At 35.2% G+C, this 23,146-nt stretch overlaps 1 protein-coding gene across 3 annotated transcripts in view; it reads right to left on the bottom strand.

Moving 5' to 3' along the window:
• Positions 1 to 1,904: 1,904 nt before the first annotated feature.
• Positions 1,905 to 23,146, bottom strand: part of Nsun3 (NOP2/Sun RNA methyltransferase 3) — a 71,143-nt gene continuing 49,901 nt past the window's right edge. For 2 of the 3 annotated variants that reach the window (XM_047564434.1, XM_047564435.1), the window contains one exon: positions 1,906 to 4,002. In XM_047564434.1, coding sequence (XP_047420390.1) covers positions 3,741 to 4,002 — 262 coding nt within the window. In that variant the 3' untranslated portion in view covers positions 1,906 to 3,740. Of the gene's footprint in view, positions 4,003 to 23,146 lie in introns of all 3 variants that reach the window. The other variant, XM_047564433.1, reaches the window with a different exon arrangement.

The following is a 23,146-nucleotide window of genomic DNA, read 5'->3' on the forward strand; positions in this document are numbered from 1 at the left end:
ACTAGATGGACTCATATGACTAGAAAAATTATTATCTTCATTTGTAAAAAGTTAGAGAGGTGTGTGGAGTTAATATATGAGTTAGCAAATTAAATTTTAAAGAGTCTTATTACCTATCAAGCTTTCCTTCTCAAATTTAGTAAAACTTATTTTTAAAAAGCTTTGGCACTGAATTACAGGTCAACTTTTAAATGTTTTGTTTACTCTCTTGTTTAATCATTCCCTAATGAGAATCCCAAATCAATTCTCTTTAAGTTTAAAATTTATTATAAATGTCACACGGTAAGTAATATTAATAGAAACTCTTCTGTCAAGATAGTATTTCTGATTCTCTCCTACTGACTTTGCAGCCTAAAGCCATTCCAAATTCTGACATTACTTTTAATGTTTTCAGGACAGATGCTGTTAGAGCTTTCAGCACAAGTAGTAAATTATCATCATACATTAGTTAACTTGTGAACCTTCATCTGAATATTCCTCAGATGCCCATGGGATCTGGATGATATTATAGCTCCAATGCTGGCCTAAAGAATAATATCAGTAATGGGCTTTATCCTTACTTCCTACCCCAACGCAGCAATAAGGCAGAGAAAGGGAGATTGTAAACTATTGATCTGAACCATATAAATGGGTTGAAAATAAATTGTGCTATTTGCTCTATTTGTCCCCAAAGCCAAATTTACCTAAAATGTAGTGCAAGTAGTCCCATTCAATTGCATCAAAGGACTTCTTGGCATCAAACAAAATTGGTGCTATTGGTTCTAATTTTCTCTTATATTCCAGATGAGTTGTGTTAGTCTATGCAGATTTTCTGATGCTTTTCTTCCAGGCATAAAGCCTTCTTGGATAAGAGTCTATCAGATTTGTGATTATTCAGTTATGGAGCAAATATTCTAGTAGCTATATATCTACCTACACTGTATAAAAGGTATTTTTCATAATAACAAGGGAGTAATATGTAATCTGAAGTTTAAAGCTACATGGATACAGGTAATAGGATAAAGAACTATAGACCACCTGGATTCCAACTCACAAATAATATCTGATCCTTTGAAAATTCAGTACAAACATTTGAATGCATTACATGTATTCATAGTCCATTTTTGAAACTAGTGGCTGTTCAGTGCACTAATGAAAGTAAGAAACTAAAGTATTGGTAAATAACCTAAACTTTTTAAAGCTATTTTAAAAGTAACTCAATGTCATAGAAGGTATATCAATTACTCCTTGCTTTTCAATTGACATTGAAAGGCTGCTCCAAATTTCCATTCTTCAGTTTGATATCTGCAAAGAAAAGGAAGGCACAAAATGTCTCCACAGGAAATTTCTGGGTATTACAATCACAAGTACTCTTCTTAAGAGCATGCCCTGAAATATTTCAAAGGGGTATTTTTCCCCAAGTATTGATAAGTCCTATGATGCCCTGGGAATGGGGAATTGCATAAAAGTAGAAAACTGAACAATGGAGAATGGGAGTAAAGCCAAGTGATGATACTGAGGTTTGCTACATATTCCATACTCTGGAAGACAGCACAGTGCTGGGAAGTGGGACTGGGTTACAGAACCAACAAGTTTTAATCTGGGCTCTATTATTTAAAAAAAAAAATTATTTTTTTTAACCAGGGATTGAACCCAGGGGTGCTTAACCACTGAGAAATATCCTCAGATATTTTTTATATTTTATTTAGAGACAGGGTCTCACTGAATTCACAAGACAGGCTTTGAACTTGCAATCCTCATGCCTCAGCCTCCCAAGCCACTGGGATTACAGGCAAGTGCCACCAGCCTTGGCTCTATTCTTTTCTTACCAGTGTAGCTTTGGCAAACTATGAACAGCACTGAGCTTTGGTTTTCTCATTCACAAAAGGGGGTTAAAATACTCACTATTGGAGTTTTAAAGACCAAAAAAGACAATATATATATAAAGAATTTAATCAACCAATGCTTGATGAATTCTGCTTCATTATAATTATTATAAATAAAGAAATATATATATTTATGTTGTGTGTAAATATACAGATGTATTTTTAAGTAATCATGGGAGAGTCTAATCCAATGTCACACCAAATATTCAAATTAAGCCTCATGGAATTATACTGGGAAAATAACAACATTTAACAGAGTGTACTGTGAAAATTTACTTTGTGATTAAACTACACACAAGATATGTGCTTTATAAACCTACAGGATCTTAAGTCAAGATTTCAAATAGAAAATAAACTAATAGGCACAAACAAAGCAATACAAAAGAAGCACAAAAACTTTTCCATCATCATTAATCTTTGGTACTGACTCAATATACTTGTTTGGGTCCCAGAGATCTAGTTTTATTTTATAAACACATTGGGTAGATTTTTTAAAAGGTGTTAATAAAATGAAGATACAGAAAAAATATTCCTCATAGGAATTCCTAGTTCTAAAATCTGTCTACATATGCTTATAAAGTAAAAAGTATGTAGTGAGCAAATTGTCTCTAGTTTAAATATACAGAATACAATGAACAATATAAAAGAATTCTGCTTCAGCAGAATTTCATACTTCTACAACCACAAAGTTTAAAAAAAAAAAAAACTAATTTCCAAACAGATATCTTTAGAATATGCTGCATAATTTTTATAATAGTTGGTAAAATATGTTTGGACTCAACTGAAGTAATTTCTGGAGAAAACACATGATGCAAAATTGAAGCTAAAACCCTAAGTACACATAAAGAAACATACACAGTACTCCCAGGATTTATGTAACAGAGAGAGCCACTTAGTAAATGGTATTGGGTTTTGGTAATAGTACAATCCACTCTCATTAGGCATCTCCCTCTTGTGTATTAATATGTGACATCATACTTTCCTATAACATTTTATAACAGAGTGAAATAAAAAGCCCCTCCAGATTGCAACTGTAAGATAATCAGATTCTGTAGTGCTCATTATGACTGCAATTATGTAACAAAACTCTCCAAATATAGTTCAGTTATTGCAGTTATTAATCATCCTGGTTTTGTTTCAAGTACTTGCTTTATAGCCTGCTGGATAGACTCCATTATTCTTCAAGCTGAATGTCGAAAGTCAAACATGTGCATGTGAATTTGCTGTCCTAAAGGCCTTTCAACATAATTTACCCTTTCAATTTGTATTTGTGAATACAAAAAAAGTGCGGGGCGGGGAATAAAGCTGGTGTCAATGGAGTCACTGACCTTTGCAGTAAACAGAAGATAGTCCTTAACAGAAAACAACTTTGCAAATAAGAAACCTATTTTGTTAGATCTCGAAATTGTACTGCTTAAGAAGTTAGTCTCAGAATACCAATCAGTTCTTACAAAAAAGGAATCTGTACATTTGATAAGGAAGAAAACAGTAAGAGTGCTGGCAAACATGCATTTTTAAAGGCCCAAAGTACCAACATCATGGATAGAATGTAGTTCTAAACATTTTATGCATAAAACCGTATATTCTGATTAATTTAACTATAAAATGCCAAGTAAAAGACAGCAGATTTATTATACAGAACAAACGCCATCTGCATCACCTTAAATCATTGCTACAGATATATTTAAAAAAAAATAAATACACCTGGAAAATTCTCATGGCTAGGTTCTAAGATGCTTAAATAAATAGGATTCCAAACAGACCAAAGGAAAATTATTATGTCATCATTTAAATAATATGTAGAGAGCTCAGAAACATAAACGTAATTATACATCAAAATGGTTTACAAAATTCATGTCACCATTTTCCTGTACTCTATGATTTTTTCAATTTGGCTACATACATTGGGCCCCAGGCTTTGCCCTTATCTGGGATCACCAAAAGGCTACATTCCTGGTCAGTGGGAGCAAATGTGAAGTCTTGGGAGCAATTCCTTGCTATTCCCCTAATGTCCACAGGCATGATGTTACTGTAGGAGTTTAAAATTTCGTTGATCACATCTTGATTTTCTGCCTTGGAAAGTGTGCATGTGGAGTACACAAGTATCCCTCCAGGACGTAAGGCTTTAATTGCAGACCTAGATGCAATTAGAAAAATGAGAAGACTAGTTAGGTACATTGAAAGGAAACTAGAGGAAGATTATATACCTGGAACTAACCATACTCTGACTCAGAACGTAATAACTTGAGATGTTTTCTAGCATTACTTCTGGATTTTTGAAATGGCAATCAGATCAATTAAGACGGAAAGGACAGAGGAATATATCTGACTAGTTGGTGTTTGTTCTTTTAGGGTTAGGAGGAAAGGGGTAGAGCATGGCAAAATGGGTTTATCTTTGAGTAGATAGAAGTAAAAGTGAAAACAGATATTGATTGAAAGTGTACATAAGAAATCATTGATTCCAAACTCCATATATTCTTTTTTCCCCTTTTTATTTTTAGTTTTACAGACTGCATTTTGATTCATTGTACACAAATGGGGTACAACTTTTCATTCCTATGGTTGTACACAATGTAGATTCACACCATTTGTGTAATCATACATGTACATAGGGTAATAATGTCTGTCTCAGTCCACTCTTTTCTTCCCCCACCTCCTCCCACTCCATTTCCCTCTACATAATTCAACTTTCCTCCATTCTTCTCTTGTGACCCCCACCCCCACCTCGTAATGTATCATCATCCACTTATCAGAAAAAAAAAAAAATCAGCCTTTAGTTTTTTGGGCTTGGTTTATTTCACTTAACATGACTTTCTCCAACTCCATCCATTTATCTGCAAATGCCATAATTTTATTCTTCTCTATGGCTGAGACATATTCTGCTGTGTATATATACCACAGTTTCTATTCATCAATTGAAGGGCGTCTAGGTTGGTACCATAATTTAGTTATTGTGAATTGAGCATGTGGCTGCTTTACTGTAGTATGCTGACTTTAAGTCCTTTGGGTATAAACTGAGGAATGGGATAGCTGGGTCAAATGGTGGGTCCATTCCAAGTTTTTTGAGGAATCTCCATACTGCTTTCCAGAATGGCTGCACCAATTTGCAACTCCACCAGCAATGTATGAGTGTACCTTTTTCCCCACATCCACACTAATACTTAAGAATTCAAGCTATCGCTATTTGCTGATGACATGATTCTATATTTAGAGGATCCAAAAAACTCCACCAGAAAACTTCTAGGACTAATAAATGAATTCAGCAAAATAGCAGGATATAAAATCAACAACCAAAAATGTAATGCATTTCTATACATAAGTGATGAATCCTCTGAAAGAGAAATTAGGGAAACTATTCCATTCATAATAGACCCCAAAAAATATACTTGGGAATCAATCTAACAAAAGTGGTAAAATACCTCTACAATGAAAACTACAGAACACTAAAGAAAGAAATTAAAGAAAACCTTAGAAGACCAAACTCCATATATTCTAAGACGGGCAATCAGGCAAAAAGTTGAAAAGATTTTATCTAATAAAATGAAATAAATTATTTGGGGAAACCTAAGATAGCCACTGGGGGTACTGACTCCCAAACCAAAGAACTATGTATTCTACTTTGAAGGTGCCCTCTTTAGCCAACTCACTATAAAGCCTATCACAAGAAAAAAGTTCCCACTGTTAAAATAAGCCTCTAGCATTTTCACTGTTTCATTACAAAATAAAAACCAAGGGTTGCCAGACAATTAAGGATGAGAAATACCTAACAATGAGTAAAAGAAAGAATAGAAGCACAAGAACAACGACAACTACAAAATGTTACCTAGGAAAAAGCAGAAAATTCAGGGAACAAAAAAGAAATAAGACCCACAAAGATCAGTAAATGTATAGCACCCATTAAACAATAACAATGCCATGACAAAAGACCAAGGAGAGAGTTCTTAGAAATTTAATGCATGTTTGCTAAAATATAGAATATTCTGTAGAAGTGTAGGGAAGTCAAGGTTGAAATTTTCCATTAGAACAAAAACAGACACAAAACAGAGAGAATCAGTCAAGTGGGTCAAAAATTCAAACTGACAGAACCAGAAAGGCAATGTAAGAAATATGGGGTAGGGGGAATAGAATTCATGAAATAATAAGAGAATTTCCCAGAGATGAAAAAGGATATAACTCTTCAGATTCAATGAACTCATCAAGAGACTAGGACATTCATTATTATTTATTGAGCATTATTATGTGTTATTATTACTCAAGATGTCACATCTATATGGATGAAAATAGTAGAACAACAACTTCAACAACAACAAAAATAGCCTTACTTTCATGAAGATTATAGGCTAGTGATATGTCAGGGAGACAATATAAAAATAAGTATGTCAAGGGCTGAATTATGCCTTCCCCAAATTGATATGCTGAATTCCAAATACCTCCTACTTCAGAATTTGACTGCATTTGGAGATGGGGTTTATAAGAGTTAATTAAGTTAAAGTCAGGTTATTAGGGTGGGACCTAATCAAATATGTCTGGTATTCTTACAAGAAAAGGAAATTTGGACACAGATTTACAAGAGGAAAAATACATAAAAAACTGAGAAAAAGAAGTTCTCTAGAAGCTATGGAGAAAGACCTCAGAAGAAACTAATTCTATTTTTTTTTTTTTTTTTGAGGCTATTGTGAATGGGGTAGTTTTCCTAAATTCTTTTTCAGAGGATTCATCACTTATGAATAAAAATGCATTCGATTTATGAGCATTGATTTTATATCCTGCTACTTTACTGAATTCATTTATGAGTTCTAGAAGTTTTTGGTGGAATTTTCCGGCTCTTCTAAATATAGAATCATGTCATCAGCAAATAGGGATAGTTTGAGTTCTTCTTTTCCTATTCGTATCTCTATAATTTCTTTGGTCTGTCTGATTGCTCTGGCTAGAGTTTCAAGGACGATGTTGAATAGAAGTGGTGAAAGAGGACATCCCTACCTTGTTCCAGTTTTTAGGGGAAATGCTTTCAGGTTTTCTCCATTTACAATGATATTGGCTGTGGGCTTAGCACAGATAGCCTTTACAATGTTGAGGAATATTCCTACTATCCCTATTTTTTCTAGTGTTTTGAGCATGAAGGATGCTATATTTTATCAAATGCTTTTTCTGCGTCTATTGAAATAACCATGTGATTCTTAACTTTAAGTCTGTTGATATGGTGAATTACATTTATCGATTTCCAGATGTTGAACCACCAACCTTGCATCCCTGGGATAAAACCCACTTGATCATGGTGCACTATCTTTTTAATATGTTTTTGTATGCGATTTACTAAAATTTTGTTGAGAATTTTTGTATCTATATTCATTAGAGATATTGGTCTGAAATTTTCTTTCCTCGATGTGTCTCTGTCTGGTTTAGGTATCAGGGTGATATTGGCTTCATAGAATAAGTTTGGAAGGGTTCCCTCCTCTTCTATTTCATGGAATACTTTGAAGAGTATTGGAATGAGCTCTTCTTTGAAGGTTTTGCAGAACTCAGCTGAGAATCCATCTGGTCCTGGACTTTTCTTTGTTGGTAGGCTTTTGAGATTTCTTCTATTTCATTGTTTGAAATTGATCTATTTAAATTGTGTATGTCCTCCTGATTCAGTTTGGGTGGATCATATGTCTCTAGAAACGTGTTGATATCTTCAAGATTTTCTATTTTGTTGGAGTATAGATTTTCAAAATAGCTTCTAATTATGTTATGTTTTCATTCATATGCAGAAGAATGAAACTAAACTCCTATCTCTCACCCTGCACAAAACTCATCTCAAAATGGATCAAGGACCTTGGAATCAGACCAGAGACCCTCATCTTATAGAAGAAAAAGTAGGTCCAAATCTTCATCATCTCGGCTTAGGATCAGACTTCCTTAACATGACTCCCAAAGCACAAGAAATAAAAGCACGAATCAATAATTGGGATAGATTCAAACTAAAAAGCTTTCTCTCAGCAAAGGAAACTATCAGCAATGTGAAGAGAGAGCCTACAGAGGGGGAGAAAATATTTGCCACACATACTTCAGATACAGCACTAATCTCTAGAATCTATAAAACTTTACACCAAAGAATATAAATAACCCAATCAACAAATGGGCTAAGGAAATGAACAGACACTTGACAGAAGATCTACAAGAAATCAACAGATATATGAAAAAATGTTCAGCATCTCTAGTAATAAGAGAAATGCAAATCAAAACTACCCTAAGATTCCATCTCAACCCAATTAGAATGGCGATTATGAAGAATACAGGCAACAATAGGTGTTGGCAAGGATGTGGGGAAAAAGGTACACTCATACATTGCTGGTGGGGTTGCAAATTAGTGCAGCCACTCTGGAAAGCAGTGTGGAGATTCCTCAGAAAGCTTGGAATGGACCCACCATTTAACCCAGCTATCCCACTCCTCAGTTTATACCCAAAGGACTTAAAATCAGCATACTACAGTGATACAGCCACATCAATGTTCACAGCTCCTCAATTCACAATAGCTAGATTGTGGAACCAACCTAGATGCCCTTCAATTGATGAATGGATACAGAAACTGTGGTGTATATATACACAATGGAATATTACTTAGCCATAAAGAAGAATAAAAGTATGGCATTTGCAGGCAAATGGATGAAGTTGGAGAATAAAATGCTAAGTGAGATAAGCCAAACTTAAAAAAAACCAAAGGATGAATGACTCTGATAAGTGGATGATGGTACATAATGGGGGGTGGGAGGGAGGCAATAATGGAGGAAGGATGGATTGTATAGAGGAAAAAGAGGGGTGGGAAGGGTGGGGGGAAGGAAAAATAACAGAATGATACAAACATCATTACCCTATGTACAAGTATGATTACACAAATGTTATGACTCTACTTCATGTATAACCAGAAAAACAAGTTGTACCCCATTTGTTTACAATGAATCAAAATAAATTATAAAAAAAGAAACTAATTCTGCTAACATCTTTATCTCAATGTCTAGCCTACAGAACTGTGAGAAAATAAATTATTGTTTAAGTCACTCAATCTAAAGTACTTTGTTAAGGCAGTGAAAGCAAAGTAAAAGTTTATACACATAAATACACATAAATATACAAGCACATGTAATAAAATACATGGATGTATCTTATATTTTATTTAGTATGCAACATAGCAATAGGCATTATGAAAAAAATTAAAGCAGGATAGAAGGATTAGGAACGCCTGGATAGTAGGGGGACTGCATTTTAAAGAGGATGGTTAGATAGGATGCCACTTCAGAATGTGACATTTGCACAAAAACCTGGGGAGGTAAGGGAGTGGGTCAAGCAGATATCAAAGGGAAGATCATTCTATACCAAAGGAATAAGCAATGAAAAGAACCTGAAGCATGGTTAAGGAAAGAGGAGGCCACCAGTGGGTGGGGCAAGATGAGCCAGGAAGTGGTGTGAGAGGAGATCAGAGTGAAGAAGACAGTGTGCAGAAGGTCCTGTGGAATACTGCAAAAACTTTAACATTAAAATGAATGAAAACAACCATACTTAAGATATATCATTCTTTCATTTCAAAACTTCAAGAATAAAGAGAAGATATTAAATGCTTCTGGAAGAAAAATGGATGTCCATTAAAATGGACCATTTACGGGTCCAGGAATCAGGCTTGCATCAGTGGAAGAGTACATTTCAAATCCTGAAAAAAAGCAATTTAAAGTGAATTCCATTTGCAGTCAACTCATCAAATAAATATGAAGAATACAGAAACTTGTAGATATCTGCTAACTCAGAAATTTTACCTGTAGCAAAATGAGAAGGTAAATCAAGAAAGAAGAGAAATGTGATCCAGAAAATAATGAATCCAACATAGGAGAGCAAGGAAAGGAATGAAGTATCAGAAGAGAGCAGCATGGGAGAGCTGGAGGGCAACTCCAGACTGGAAGGAACAGAGGTCTCCAGAAAGAACGGAGAAGGGCAGGAGAAAACAGATAAAATGACTGAGAACATAAAAAATTGAAGATTTGGTACACAAATCTGTAGAAAGAGATTGACTGATTTTCCCATGTATTTTGAACCTTGAAAATTCTCCTTTCAGTGGTACTCTAATTATAACAGTTTGAACACATTACTCCATTCTATAGTGAACAATGCTTATAGAATTAAACATATACCATATTTAGAGTCACTCTATAGACTGATACTCATAATGGGTCAGTATAGGTTATAAAGCCACAGAAAGAATACCAGCAATGTTGACAATATGAATGTACCACTGTAAGGTACTGAAAAGTGCAAGGAAGAGAAATACGAGAGGCGGGGTGGCCATGTAAATACTCTTACTTTACAAAAAGAGAAGCCAAGAGACATTGCCTCTGATTGTTTTAAAAAAGAAAAGAGAATAAAGATTGAAGTGTACTAATGATAAACTTTCCACTACTAATAGAACTAGAAATGTAGTTCTAAGTGTACAGTACTAAGTTTCAGAGCTGACTGAGGGAAAAATGGATTATAGCATGAGAATACAGGGTGCAGGGTGGTATATGTGAAATAATTCCTATCAAGAGGTCAGTAGTCAATGTCTTAAATAGATAAGGATAAAGATTTTAGTTAGAGATTTGGGGTTACCTGGAGAACAAAATTAAGATCAGAAATAATTAGAACTAGTTGTTTCTGAGGAGTAAGGCTAAGGAAAAGAGGAGTGACAAGGAAAAAAATCTCTTTAACTAGAAAGTTCATTTATATTTTTACCCATGGGATTTACTCCTATGAAAATACAAATAGAAGGTGAGATTTGACAGTGGGCTAAATATCAGCCTTTTCCCACAGAGGTGTTATTTTATTTTGTTATAATTTTGATTGTTAGGGATAACCTCTCTGGAGAACATATTCCCCAAGGTTCCGTATAATCAAAATGTTATGGTATCCACAATTTCCAAACTTTCCATGTATTCCATTTAATTACTGATTAAAATTATTTGGGGGGTACCTACCACAGAAAGCTTACCTTTCAGTGTTTGTTGTTGGTCTCTAAAAATAAATTTTAATATGTATCTTTTCATTTCTTACTATCCTCTAAATATAGCTCATGGAAAAAAAAAGGCTCACATCTAACATTAAGGATGGATTAAGGATGTGACTCTCAATAAGTTAACATCCTATGGTAAGAACAATGTCCACATCCTAATCACCTGAATTTGTAAATATGTCAAACCCTGAATTTGTAAATATGTCAAACCCTAATCCCCAGAACCTATAAAAATGTCATATAACATGAAAAGAAGGCATTTGCAGATATGACTAATTGAGGGATCCTATGTATGTTGAGGAGACTATTCTGGATTATCTGAGTGGACCCAATGTAATCACAAAAGTTCTTATAAATCAGAGTGAGAAGGGTTCAAAAGAGATGTTAAGAATGATAGAAGTTAAGGATGGAACTACAAAATTTCTAGCCAAAGATAAAGAGTGAGGGTATGTGGGCTATTTCTAAAAGCTTTGAGTTAAACAAACAAATAAACAAAACAACCCACCCCAAAGGAATTCTTCCCTAAAACTTCCAGGAGGAATGCAGCTCTGAAAGCATCTGGATTTTAGTTCCCTAATACCCATTTTAAAACTCTGACCTCTGGAAGTGTAAAGGTAATAAATTTGCATTTTTAAGCAACTAAATGTGTTACAGCAGCAACAGGAAACAAACAATATACCTGGAGATGGCTACTTTTTAATATAGGGGCACAGTAAGGAATATGTGGATTTTCCTAAAATTGTGTTAGTTAAATATATACTCATTTTGAATATTTTTCTACTGACTAATAACAATGGGTCTATGATTTTTTTTTTTTAACGTTAGACTGCTGTGTGAGAGATCTATACTGTATTTGAAGGCAGGTATCTTTAAACTCCCATTAAAAGGATTTATTTTGGTCTTAGTTCCACAGTTAGCAAAGCCAGTGCTTAATCAAGTAAGTATGATTTTTTTCTCATTAAAGTTGCATAGAAGTACATAAAAGCTTCATCATTTACAAACAATATGTTCCTGGCTTGATGCAAATTTAAATTAATTTCTATAATGTTGCCAGTGTTGGCTGATTTTTCTGCTTTGTTTTCATTCCAACATTCATAATTTATCTTTCTAAAATTAGGTTGGTATAACTTAACTGCCCACATTAATTTCTAAGCAACAAAATTATGTGTAGCAATACAAAGCCTTTCTTTCTTTCCTTCTTTTTTTTTTGTTAAACAAATTGGGTTAATCTCAAAATCCTAGGGTAAAATGAATGATAGGAATGCCCATCAAATGGTTGTTGCTATTTATTATAGCTGGTTGTTGTTTAAATACTGTTTGTATCCTTTTGCATCTAATAGTTATGGATTTCAAAAGTACCGTGTTTGTATTGAAAGATCAAGAACAGCAGACAATCTGGAAACATTCATTCCCAGGGTTCATAGCTAAGCTTCTTCTACCAAAAACTATCTTCTGCCATTTTTTGCATGAATTGAACCAGTCCATATTGAGGTTGACCACCAGTTTTGTAGAAAGTATAAAACTATCTCTAGAAATAGAATTTATCAATACACAAAGAGTTTCTTCACTTTTAATACATAAAAGACAACAGGCACTCAATTTGAGTTAAGGCTAGAATATTTAATAATAATAAGTTCAATGATTTAAAGATTAATAATTCTAGTCTTTGTTTCCAATAAAAATTAAAAAGATGTGTTTTCACCACAATTCACCAATTTACACATGTGGTAAAATTGTACACAAGAAACAAATAAGCATTTTCATAGGTATCATCCAAATTATCAACAAAGGATTACTATAGGGCAGTTAGACAGAGGGATGTCTAATTGTTTAGGGAGAGAAATGATTCAGTCAATGCAAAAGAAAGACACTAATTTGTAGATCTCAACAAACCAACTAAGAAACTTAAAATTCTAGAGAGGGAAAAGGCATTTAGAAATAAAAGAGATTTGAATAATAAATTCTCTGGAAAAGCAGTGTGGTATTGCCACATCAAAAGACAAAGCAAGATTAGAGAAGAAAAAAAAGATATGCTAGTCAGGGGTCTGGTGGATGGCAAAGTGTTCTCTTTTTTTTTTTTTGGGTGCTAGGGATCAAACCCAGGGCCTTGTGCTTACAAGGCAAGCACTCTACGGACTGAGCTATCTCCCCAGCCCCGGCAAAGTGTTCTCTATCTTGTATAAATTTCTGTGCTATGCAGTTATTATTTTCTTTTTTCTTTTTCAATAAGAGGAACCAACTAACTAAGCAATATCCATTTTGGTATAATAGTACCCGCTGCTAACTTTCTCCAAATGACTGGTGTCCCTTTGCTTTTTTTCAGTGATTTAAAGTTTCATGGTTTAACAAGATCCTGAAAAACATGATATCATTTACCTGTGCCATACCCACTAATCATATTACATGAGATTACTAAAAACCAAGTCGTATTAAGACTGGCATTATTCACAAATAAATAGCAGCTGAATAGCAGGAGCTTTCTAATCTTGAAAACAACAGAGCTTTCTAATCATACTTAAAAGCAGAAGTCAGGAAAAGATATCATGACTAACTAGGCACAAGCAAAAATACTATTTGATCAGAATAGGTAGGTTGCTAACCTAATACTCTAAAATCTAATTACTAGTCTCCATTTCTAAATTCCTAATGAGAACTGGTAAATATCCTGGGTTATATCTAAAGATTTCATGTATATATTTATGTATATATTCTTCTCAGAAGCTTCCCATACAAGTGCTGATCAAGTCCAACCCCTCTTGAAATATAAGATTCTATCTCATAACACTGATGTAGGAAACAAAGCTGATTTTGATTAAGAATATAGTAATTAAACTATAGTGGGAAATGCTTTTGACCCCAAGTACAACTAACAGAGAAAGAATGATGGCATAGAATGTCATCCAGATACCCAACTATTTTATGGCAGATATGGATTATATTTCTTTCCCCCAAATCTTTAGTTTTATTTCACTGTATTATGGAATTAGGTTGAAATGCATTTTGTGCTTGAACCATCTAGTTAACAAAGCAGCTAAAAACAAAACAAAGCATATTCTTCCAAAGTAAACCATTAAATAGAATACAAAGTTAAGGCCAGGTGTGGTGGTACACACCTGTAATCCCAATGGCTCAGGAGGCTAAGGCAGGAGGATCTCAAGTTCAAAGCCAGCCTCAACAAAAGCTAGATGCTAAGCAACTCAGTGAGACCCTGTCTTTAAATAAAATACAAATTAGGAATAGGGATGTGGCTCAGTGGTTGAGTACCCCTGAGTTCAATCTCTGGTACCAACTCACCACCAAAAGAAGAATATAATGTAAAAATTTCCTCATTTAGAAATAGAAAATCCTTAATAGATTTTTGGAAGTTCACAAAGGATAATTGAATGGTACTTCAGGTCTACCTCAGACCTACTATCTCTTATATATCTCTGTGAAATCCAAAAAGTTTCAAATTCATAGTTTTCGTTTGTTTTTAAGTTTGTGGTAGATTCATTTGTCTTCAAAAATTTCATTTAAACAGATATAAGGCATATTTTTATGCTCAAGACTTCATGTCATACAACTATTTACAAGTATTTCTGGAAAGTATTAATATGTTCATTGTAGAGTGTTACTCTAGACCCTAATGAGATAAGGGGTCTACATCACTGAACAAATCTGGTCCAAAGGTTTTGAATAAGATTTTGGATTTCTGGTTTAAATTCAAATGAGTTTTACTACAAAGCTGCATAAACTCACTTCTGAAATACATCTACAAGGAAAACTAGCCATATAATTTTTCAATGAATGCTTTATTTAATTACTTTTTACAAGCAAACTATATAAATGTTGACTTTTTAAAATACCAGAAGGGCTAGGGTTGTAGCTCAGTGGTACAGCACTTGCTTGCCTAGAATGCATGAGGCTCTGGATTCAGTTCCAAACACTGAAAACAAAAACAGGGACAAAACAAACCCATTTTGTGTAGCAATAGTAAAGCCAATTTTCAAGGCATTTATCTTATCTTTCCCAAAATTAAATGTTTTGCTTTTCAATGAAGTTTTCCATCCTTGATAGATCTACTTAAAGAAAAGCAGAGAATCAATTTCCAAGAGCCATTTAAAATACTGGCTTAGAAACAAGGTGAGAATGTGTTTCTTTCTCAGCACAAGAAGAGAAACCATCTTTACATTTCCAGATAGTTCAACTATTAATAACTGAACTACAGTGAAAAGGGAAAAAAAGAAAAAAAAGACTGCTTGAATTTAATATTTTAGAAGGAAACAAGTATTATTTTAATGACAGTGTTAGTTCAATGACCTTGAAAAGCTAAAGCAAAACAAACAAATGAACTAAAATGTTTTGGAACCCTGACAGCTGTCAAGTTCCAAAGGGAGCACAATTCAAAACTGAACCAAAATTTAAAAGGTGATGCAGATATCTTATTTTACCTATGGTAAATCTGAGTCTCCGAAATTGTTATTTTTATAAATAGCTATTAAAGCCACCCAACACATTTTAAAACTATAAATTTTCCCTTTTCTGATCTATTCTTCTGGTGCTTGATTAGAAAATTTGGCATTCTGTTGGGAAGGTCAGTGTTAATTAGATCACTAAATTTAACTGTTTTCTGCATTCAAAAAGTACTGAACCTGAATTGTACAGAAAAGAACTATCAGCACAGCAACACTGCCATCTTTTGATCAAAGCAGAAAGTGGTTCCCCTCACCTTTTGCTTAATTCCTCATGATTTATCATCAGGAGAGAAACAAGTGCTTTTTATGTCAACCTTGTAACATATTTGAAGCTTGAGTCCCTGTCTTGCCTACAATTTCTGGTATACAAGTAAGGGAATCATAGATGCCTATATTTGTGAAAACTTAAAATTATGGCTAAATAATACTATGATTAATATATTTACTCCTTATCTATCTAAATAATAGTATATTAATCTATTTATTTAGATTTAATAATAGTAATCTATTTAGATTTAATATTTATTTAGATTTAATAATATTTAATATTTAGTAATTAATAATATTTAGTATTTATTTGATTTAATAATAGTAACTAAATAATAGCATATTAATCTATTTATTTATATTATTTAGATACTATTATCTAAATAATAGTATCTAAATAATACTATATTAATATATTTACTCCTTATTCATGTCCTCCTATGTCATTATAGTATCAAGGGAACAATATCATACTGTTGGATATAAATATGGACAAAGGGCAAGCAATCAAATGAGAAAGACTTAAGGGTTTTTTTAATATGATTAGCAAGCTTCTCCCCACCTCATAGACACTTTAGCATTACACATTTTAAAAAAGTAAGATTTTAGTAATTAAAATTTAAAATAAGCATAGAAGCTAAATCATGCAATTGGTTCATTTTATCCATCTAATATTCAATTAGTATTTCAGAGATCCTATATACAGTTACTTTATAAAGCTACTTGCAACTTACATTGAAAAAAATGTTTATAATTAGTAATGTAAAAAATGTATGAAAACTACTAGTAGTATTTTTATCTCAATGCTCAAATGATGGTTAAACCAAGTTCAAAACCAAAAAGGTGAAATTCCTCCCACCAAAGGGCATAGGATACATTGTACATATTCTTCCATGAGGAGATCTTACTCTGTTCAGAATAAAATAGAATGTTTCTGAATAAAGGGGGATGGAGATTTGGCCTGGGAATGAAAAGACACTGATTCCTATGCTAACTGAGTGAAGGACATGTGACCGCCTAATTAATGCTACTACCTTATTTTTATTTGTACTCAAAGAGTACTTCACATATATTCTTATTAAACCTTATGAGGTTGAGTGTATAAGGTAAATAGTGTGACCCAATTTATCAGACTAAGGATCACAAACTCTTACTTATGTAACTTACTGGAAGTTACATAGCTAATTAATGGAGCACAAAGACTGTCACCCTAATTTAATACCAGAAAAAGTACTACAAGCTTTACCACTGCTATTTGTCCTGAAGCAAACATTACAAATGCTGAAGTAAGTATGAAATCTGGGACAATAAGACCTAGGAAGCCACATGCATATATTTTATCATCCCAATTGTCCCAAATACTCATTGAAGGTAAAGAATACCTACATACCTATAGGTTCTTTTAACATACAGAGAATTAACAGATCTGAAGCAATGACCTGCAAATCCTGGTTACCTGTCTTTTTTATACAGCATAAAATTCCCACCAATAAAGTGCTGCCATATAGCATTATGATGAGGTAAATGAAAGCAAATACCTATTGCTAAGGCATAATCTGTGCCTGTTTATCACAGACTGACATCTAAATGATAGTTCTGAAGAATTTTAAGAAATTAGATTCAATAGTTAGAAACTCAAAAGTAGTCCTTCATTAAAATTCCAAGTAGACTGGAGTAATTCGGTAATTGTTGTTAATAATCATATAATCATTCCAAATTCCCAAAATTTGGTAATACATTTAACCCATATTTTGTTTCCATAACTATAAAATATTGACAAAAATATTCATCTTCTGCAGAAAATTACTGATAAGTACATACTCAGTCTATAGTAAAAGACTTACTATTAGTCTCCATCTTACCATACTATTTGTTTCTGTCATTTGTCCTCAACTTCATGAAACTTTCTCCCACATTAGCTTCCTGACCCTGCTCTTTGTTCATCTGCTTCTCTGAAGTTCCCATTCAGTCTCATTATCAAACAACTTTCTTCTTCCTCATTAAATATACTTTTATTTATACAACTTTTATCCTTGATTTACCTTGACCGTTGTTTAACATGTTGTCTCATTCAATTCTTCAATTAATTTCTGAGATATAAATTATTGTTATCACTTTACAGACAAGAAAACTAAGGCAAGAGAGTTAAGTAACTTGTATAGAATCACTTAAGAGGTCTCCAAACCAGGATTCAAATCCAGGCAATGTAGCTCTACAGTCTATACATACATACATCCCACTCCAGAACAAATCAATCACCAAATTCGATTATTTTCTTTACTGAAAATATCTTTCAAAACTGACTGCATCACTATTCTCCTCCCATTCACTTAGTTAAAACCACTGTGTTCTACTTCTTAATTATTGTAAAATCTTTCAGATTGGTTTTCTTGCTAATGGAGGTTCTTGTTTATTCCAACTTGGGGCAGATTCTGCTGATTATTCTTCAATATCTGTTCTCACTTCCTTAGGTAGTAATGGGATTTTTTAATTGATTATACCTACAGCCAGTTTCTTAAATTGGCTTGTGATAAATATTTATCATAAGTCATATGATAAGACATATCATAAGTCATATGTCTTAGTCTGACCCATGAGATGTGGAAATTATGTGAGTTATGCTTTTTCCCTCATTCCTACTGGTTGTAATGTGGATTAAACAGCAAGAACTGAAATAACTATGCCAGACTGTGAGGCAGACTGTGAGACCCTGAATCTTTTGGAATATGAAATCTACAGATTACCAAGACAACCCTGGAAAGACTACTTATACTTTTATTTATTTAAGATCTCTTTTTCTCTGTTATATTAAAAGAAAAATAAATAATATTAAAGTTGGTATTGTAATGTACAAAGCTACTCTACCCACCCTTTCTGTTGCAGCCATTTCCCTGCCTCCCAACTACTGTCAGTCTGTGAATATCCTAGCTAGCTATTGGTTCATCAGTCAGCTTGCAAGTATCCTTCTCCGTTATTGGTCCCCTGTTAGCGTGGCAGAATTCAACCCCCGCCATCTTTTCTCTTGCTTTTTTCTCCCCCTGACTCACTTTCTTTCTCCTCCTTGCTTTCCACTCTCTCTAGTGCACGCCCTTTCTCTTTCCCTTTCTTTTCCTCTCATTTTCTCTCTTACCCTGCAAGGAGACACTGTTTGCTTAATAAACTCCCTATGTCATTTCCCGTGGTGTCCGGCATGGTTTTTGTGGGATTCCTTACATTGGTGCCGTGACTCAGATGGGTCCTTCCACTGCCTCTTAGGCAAGTGGAACCCCATCCAATGCCCCAGTGCTCCCAGACACGGCCCCACCTTCCATTCGCCTGGACACTCAGCTTTTTGCATGCAACACAGAACTTCAGATTGGTGAGTTCCCTTAGACAGGTCCCCACTCTAAACCACTTAAACACACCTCTGCTGACCTGAGAAGCGACCATCGAATGTCTGGGGCTCTTGAGGTGGCTGAGGTGTGGGGGTACTCCCAGCCACAGCTTTTATAGTTACGGCTGGCCCCTATAGTCGGTCTTATCTGCCAGGTGGATTCCTGATTTTATGGTGGAGATTGTCTCTCAGGGTTGAAGCTCATCTTCCGCTCACACTTGTACTTGTACTCGTAAACCTTGATATCAGGTCCTCAGTTCTCCTCGGCTTTTGCCTGGCACACATTGGTACTTGTGTGACAACACAATCAATGTGCTGCCCCTCATCTCCAGTCAACTACTGTGGCCTCGGGATGCCCTGGCCACAGACTTGGCTGTATCAGTCTCCACCATGGGATCTGGGTCCTCCATTCTGGCAGATTCAACCCTGGGAACCCTTCACCTGACCCCGGCTTAAAGCCATCAAAATTCATTTGTGTAGTGAGCAGGTAGATGGAAAGGATTTCCTTATCTTTAAGTCTCTTCTTTCTTGCTTCTTTGTTCTTCCTGCAGGCTCAGGTGCCTCCAGCCCCTTCTTCTCCGTCATCCCCTGCTTCTCCATCTCCTTTACCCCGTTCTGTTTCTGCGTCCATTCTCTGGCCCAACCCACCTAGTCCTCCTGCCACGAGGTCCCGCATAAGCTGGTGTGGAGGGAGTAACCTTAACCATCAGTGGCATGTCACAGTAAGCAGTATGATATAGCAGCCCCATTTCCCACAAGTAGTGGAAGATAATGTTTCACAATTTTCTGCATCCAAAACTGAATTGATTACTAAACAGGAAAAAGAGTTAAAATGCCCTAGGCATCAAGTTTCTGCTAGAACCTCTTAGCTCCTTTCAGATCTCAGTCAAGGCTTACATTGAAATGTAAATAGAGGAAGTGAGAATGCTCAGTGGGAGACCAATCTCAAACCCAAGAAAAAAAAAGTGTCCATTTAAAATTTCTCCTGGGCTGCAACACAACACTTTATCTCTCCCTTTTCTTCTTCTCTCTACCTTTCTCTTTCCCATTTTCTCATGCTATAATTAATGGCCATTATTATTTTTCTCCTAGGACTTTTATGTTTCTTAAATGCTATATTTTTGAGCTCACAATTTTGATCCTACATACCTAGGTTAATGATTTTTGATCAGTTCTTTTTATCCAACTCTAGAGCTATTTTTGAACATCTGTTACATTGCAATGGAGATAAACATTACAAGGCCTTTGCTTTTGTGTTAAATATAAGCACACATAAAAATTAAAATTAAAAAAAATGGATCCAAATACTTTTAATTCATGTGGTTGGTGATTCCATTTTGTATTTTCCTTGCAAAACTCTAATTATTGCCTGATAAATATTTTGCAGAAGTACTGCTTCAAGAGCAAACACCGTAAATTAACTTAAAATAGTAAGCCATCACCTATAGGACAGATAATGTAGACCCCAATTAGATAAAAGGGGGTAAAAAACTGTAAGGTTATAGATATTAAAGTTAAAAGCCCAGTACTCTTACTTTATGACTGGTGAGACTGGTTTGCTGGATGGTTAGATCAAACTTAGAGATTGAAATTAAATACAGAGGCCAAGAAAAAAAACCAGTATCTTGCCCTCAAAGTCAGTCTGAACCCAGGGAAGAAGAGGACTTCTCTAAGGAGCTTTGCAACTCTGGGTGGGTCACACAACCTCCTGATCAAGGAGATTGGTGAGGCCACTAGAGGATGAAAAGCCAATCAGTGCACCTGCTGCAGAGGAGGGTCATGGATAAAGGGATACATCCCTTGATGCTTCCAAAGGAAGCCACCTCATCGAGGAGACACTGCCTAACCAAGGGCACTAATGGAGCTAAGAAGCTGCTCTTAAGTTCTCTAGGAGTGACCCCTGTGGGAACTCAGCTGACTCTTTAACAGACAGGAACAGGTCACTTTGACCAGTTTGATCTTAAACACCTAGTAAAACAGTAAATCAAAATATAGCCATTCTTGGGCGTTTAAAAGAAATAATAGTTAAATGTAACTTAAAATGTACACTTGTGTTAGCCCACTAGAATAAAGACTGGAAGCTACAAAAGAGACATTCTTAGGCAAATGTGCCTGATAACTATCAAAAAGAAACTGCCAGAGTTAAAAGATTTTAGTCAGTTTAAGGCCTACAGACACAGAAGCACCCACACCCAAATGCCTTTACAACCTGCTCTTTCCCAACCAGACTTCTACCATGGACCCCTCAATTAACCCGATTTCTAAAAAGGGAACTTCAAACTGCTTGCCCCACGCTGCCCCCTACCAGCTCGAAGAAGCCAGATTGGTCATCCCCCCCTTTCCCTACAGTAGTAAAGGAGTTCCTAAAATTAAAGGGGTGAATGAAGCCAGAACTTGGGACAGGCAGTTAGTGTAGAAGTAGGGGATCAGTCAAATCGAGGAAATGAAGTCCATGAAAACCATCTGCCTCTAGAAGTCTGGAAGTTGAAGACTGCCCCTGGGAGAATGGACTTTTTACATCTCACCTGCAAAACCAGCCCCAGTCACTTAGGCAGGAAGGAGAGAGAAGACTTCGGAAAGAATTGGAGAACAAAAGATTTTCTTATAAAAACAGAAACAGGGGAATGTAATGTACAAAGCTACTCTACCCACCCTTTCTGTTGCAGCCATTTCCCTGCCTCCCAACTACTGTCAGTCTGTGAATATCCTAGCTAGCTATTGGTCATCAGTAAGCTTGCAAATATCCTTCTCCGTTATTGGTCCCCTGTTAGCCTGGCAGAATTCAACTGCTTAAGGGTAGCTACCCCCGCCGTCTTTTCTCTTGCTTTTTTCTCCCCCTGACTCACTTTCTTTCTCCTCCTTGCTTTCCACTCTCTCTAGTGCATGCCCTTTCTCTTTCCCTTTCTTTTCCTCTCATTTTCTCTCTTACCCTGCAAGGAGACACTCTGTTTGCTTAATAAACTCCCTTATGTCATTTCCCGTGTCTGGCATGGTTTTCGTGCAATTCCTTACAGGTATCATATGTGGGGTTACTTTAGTAGAATATAAAATGTAGAAGTGACTTAGCAGGAAATGGGTAAGGTCACAAAACTACAGGTTAGAAAGTCAGTAGTGGCTAATTTTATGTTCAACTTTGCTGGTCCATGGTGCATAGACATTTTATCAAACATCATTCTGGTGTGTCTGTGAGGGTGATTTAGGATGAAATTAACTTGAATTGGTAGATTAAGTAAAGCACATTGCATTCCTTAATGCGGGTTGGTCTCATTCAAAGAGTTGAAGCAGTGAACAGAACAAAAGACTGACCTCACTCAAAGAGGAAAAAATTCTCCAGCAAATAGCCTTTCCACTTCAACTGCATCATGCGCTTTCCTCCTAGGTCTCCAGTCTGCTGGCCTGCCCTGAAATATCTGAATTTACCAGCTTCTATAATTGACTGAACCAGTTCCTCAAATCTCATTCTTTCTATGTGCAAACGTGCATATGTGCACACACACTCACTCACACACACACACACACACACTGTTGTTTCTCTAGAGAACCCTAAAATAACCAATGACCTTTACCATGTCATAGCAAAAATATTTAATAAAGTAACCATTAATGATAACTTGGAAGACAGACCACAAACTAAACAAAATTTATATAACTCTAGATGACTGGAAGAAAACTTAAAAATGGTAGTGTATATTAATGAAAGCTTAGGAGAATCCTCTTCCTGTGGATTATAATCTAAACCAACTGGTAATTTAGTTATGTGGATTTCATAGGGTTGAATTATCAATGTCCTAAAGTGATGTAGTGGTAAAAAGGTGTCTCTGAAGAAGCAATTCTTACAGAGATAAAGCAGTGTCTTCAAAGTTTAATCAAGCACTTTTGAGTGAATGTTCCTGTCTAGACAATGAGAACCATTCCAAAAGTGAAGATGTTGCTTTCATACCTCATCCAATAAAAAGGAGCAAACACAATAAATGTAACATGAATAAACTTCAAAAACACTATACTGAGAGAAAAGCACCAGATAAAGGGTACATATTGCTCACTTACATTTTTATGACTTTCAAGAAAAGGCAAAACTAATCTATGGTAAAGAGATCAGACTAATGGTTGCCTTTGATATAGTGAATAAATGGACTGTGAAGGAGAACTTGGAATCTTTCACAGTGATGGAAAT

This window comes from Sciurus carolinensis, chromosome 9 (assembly GCF_902686445.1).
Source record: "Sciurus carolinensis chromosome 9, mSciCar1.2, whole genome shotgun sequence".
NCBI classification, from domain to species: Eukaryota; Metazoa; Chordata; class Mammalia; order Rodentia; family Sciuridae; genus Sciurus; species Sciurus carolinensis.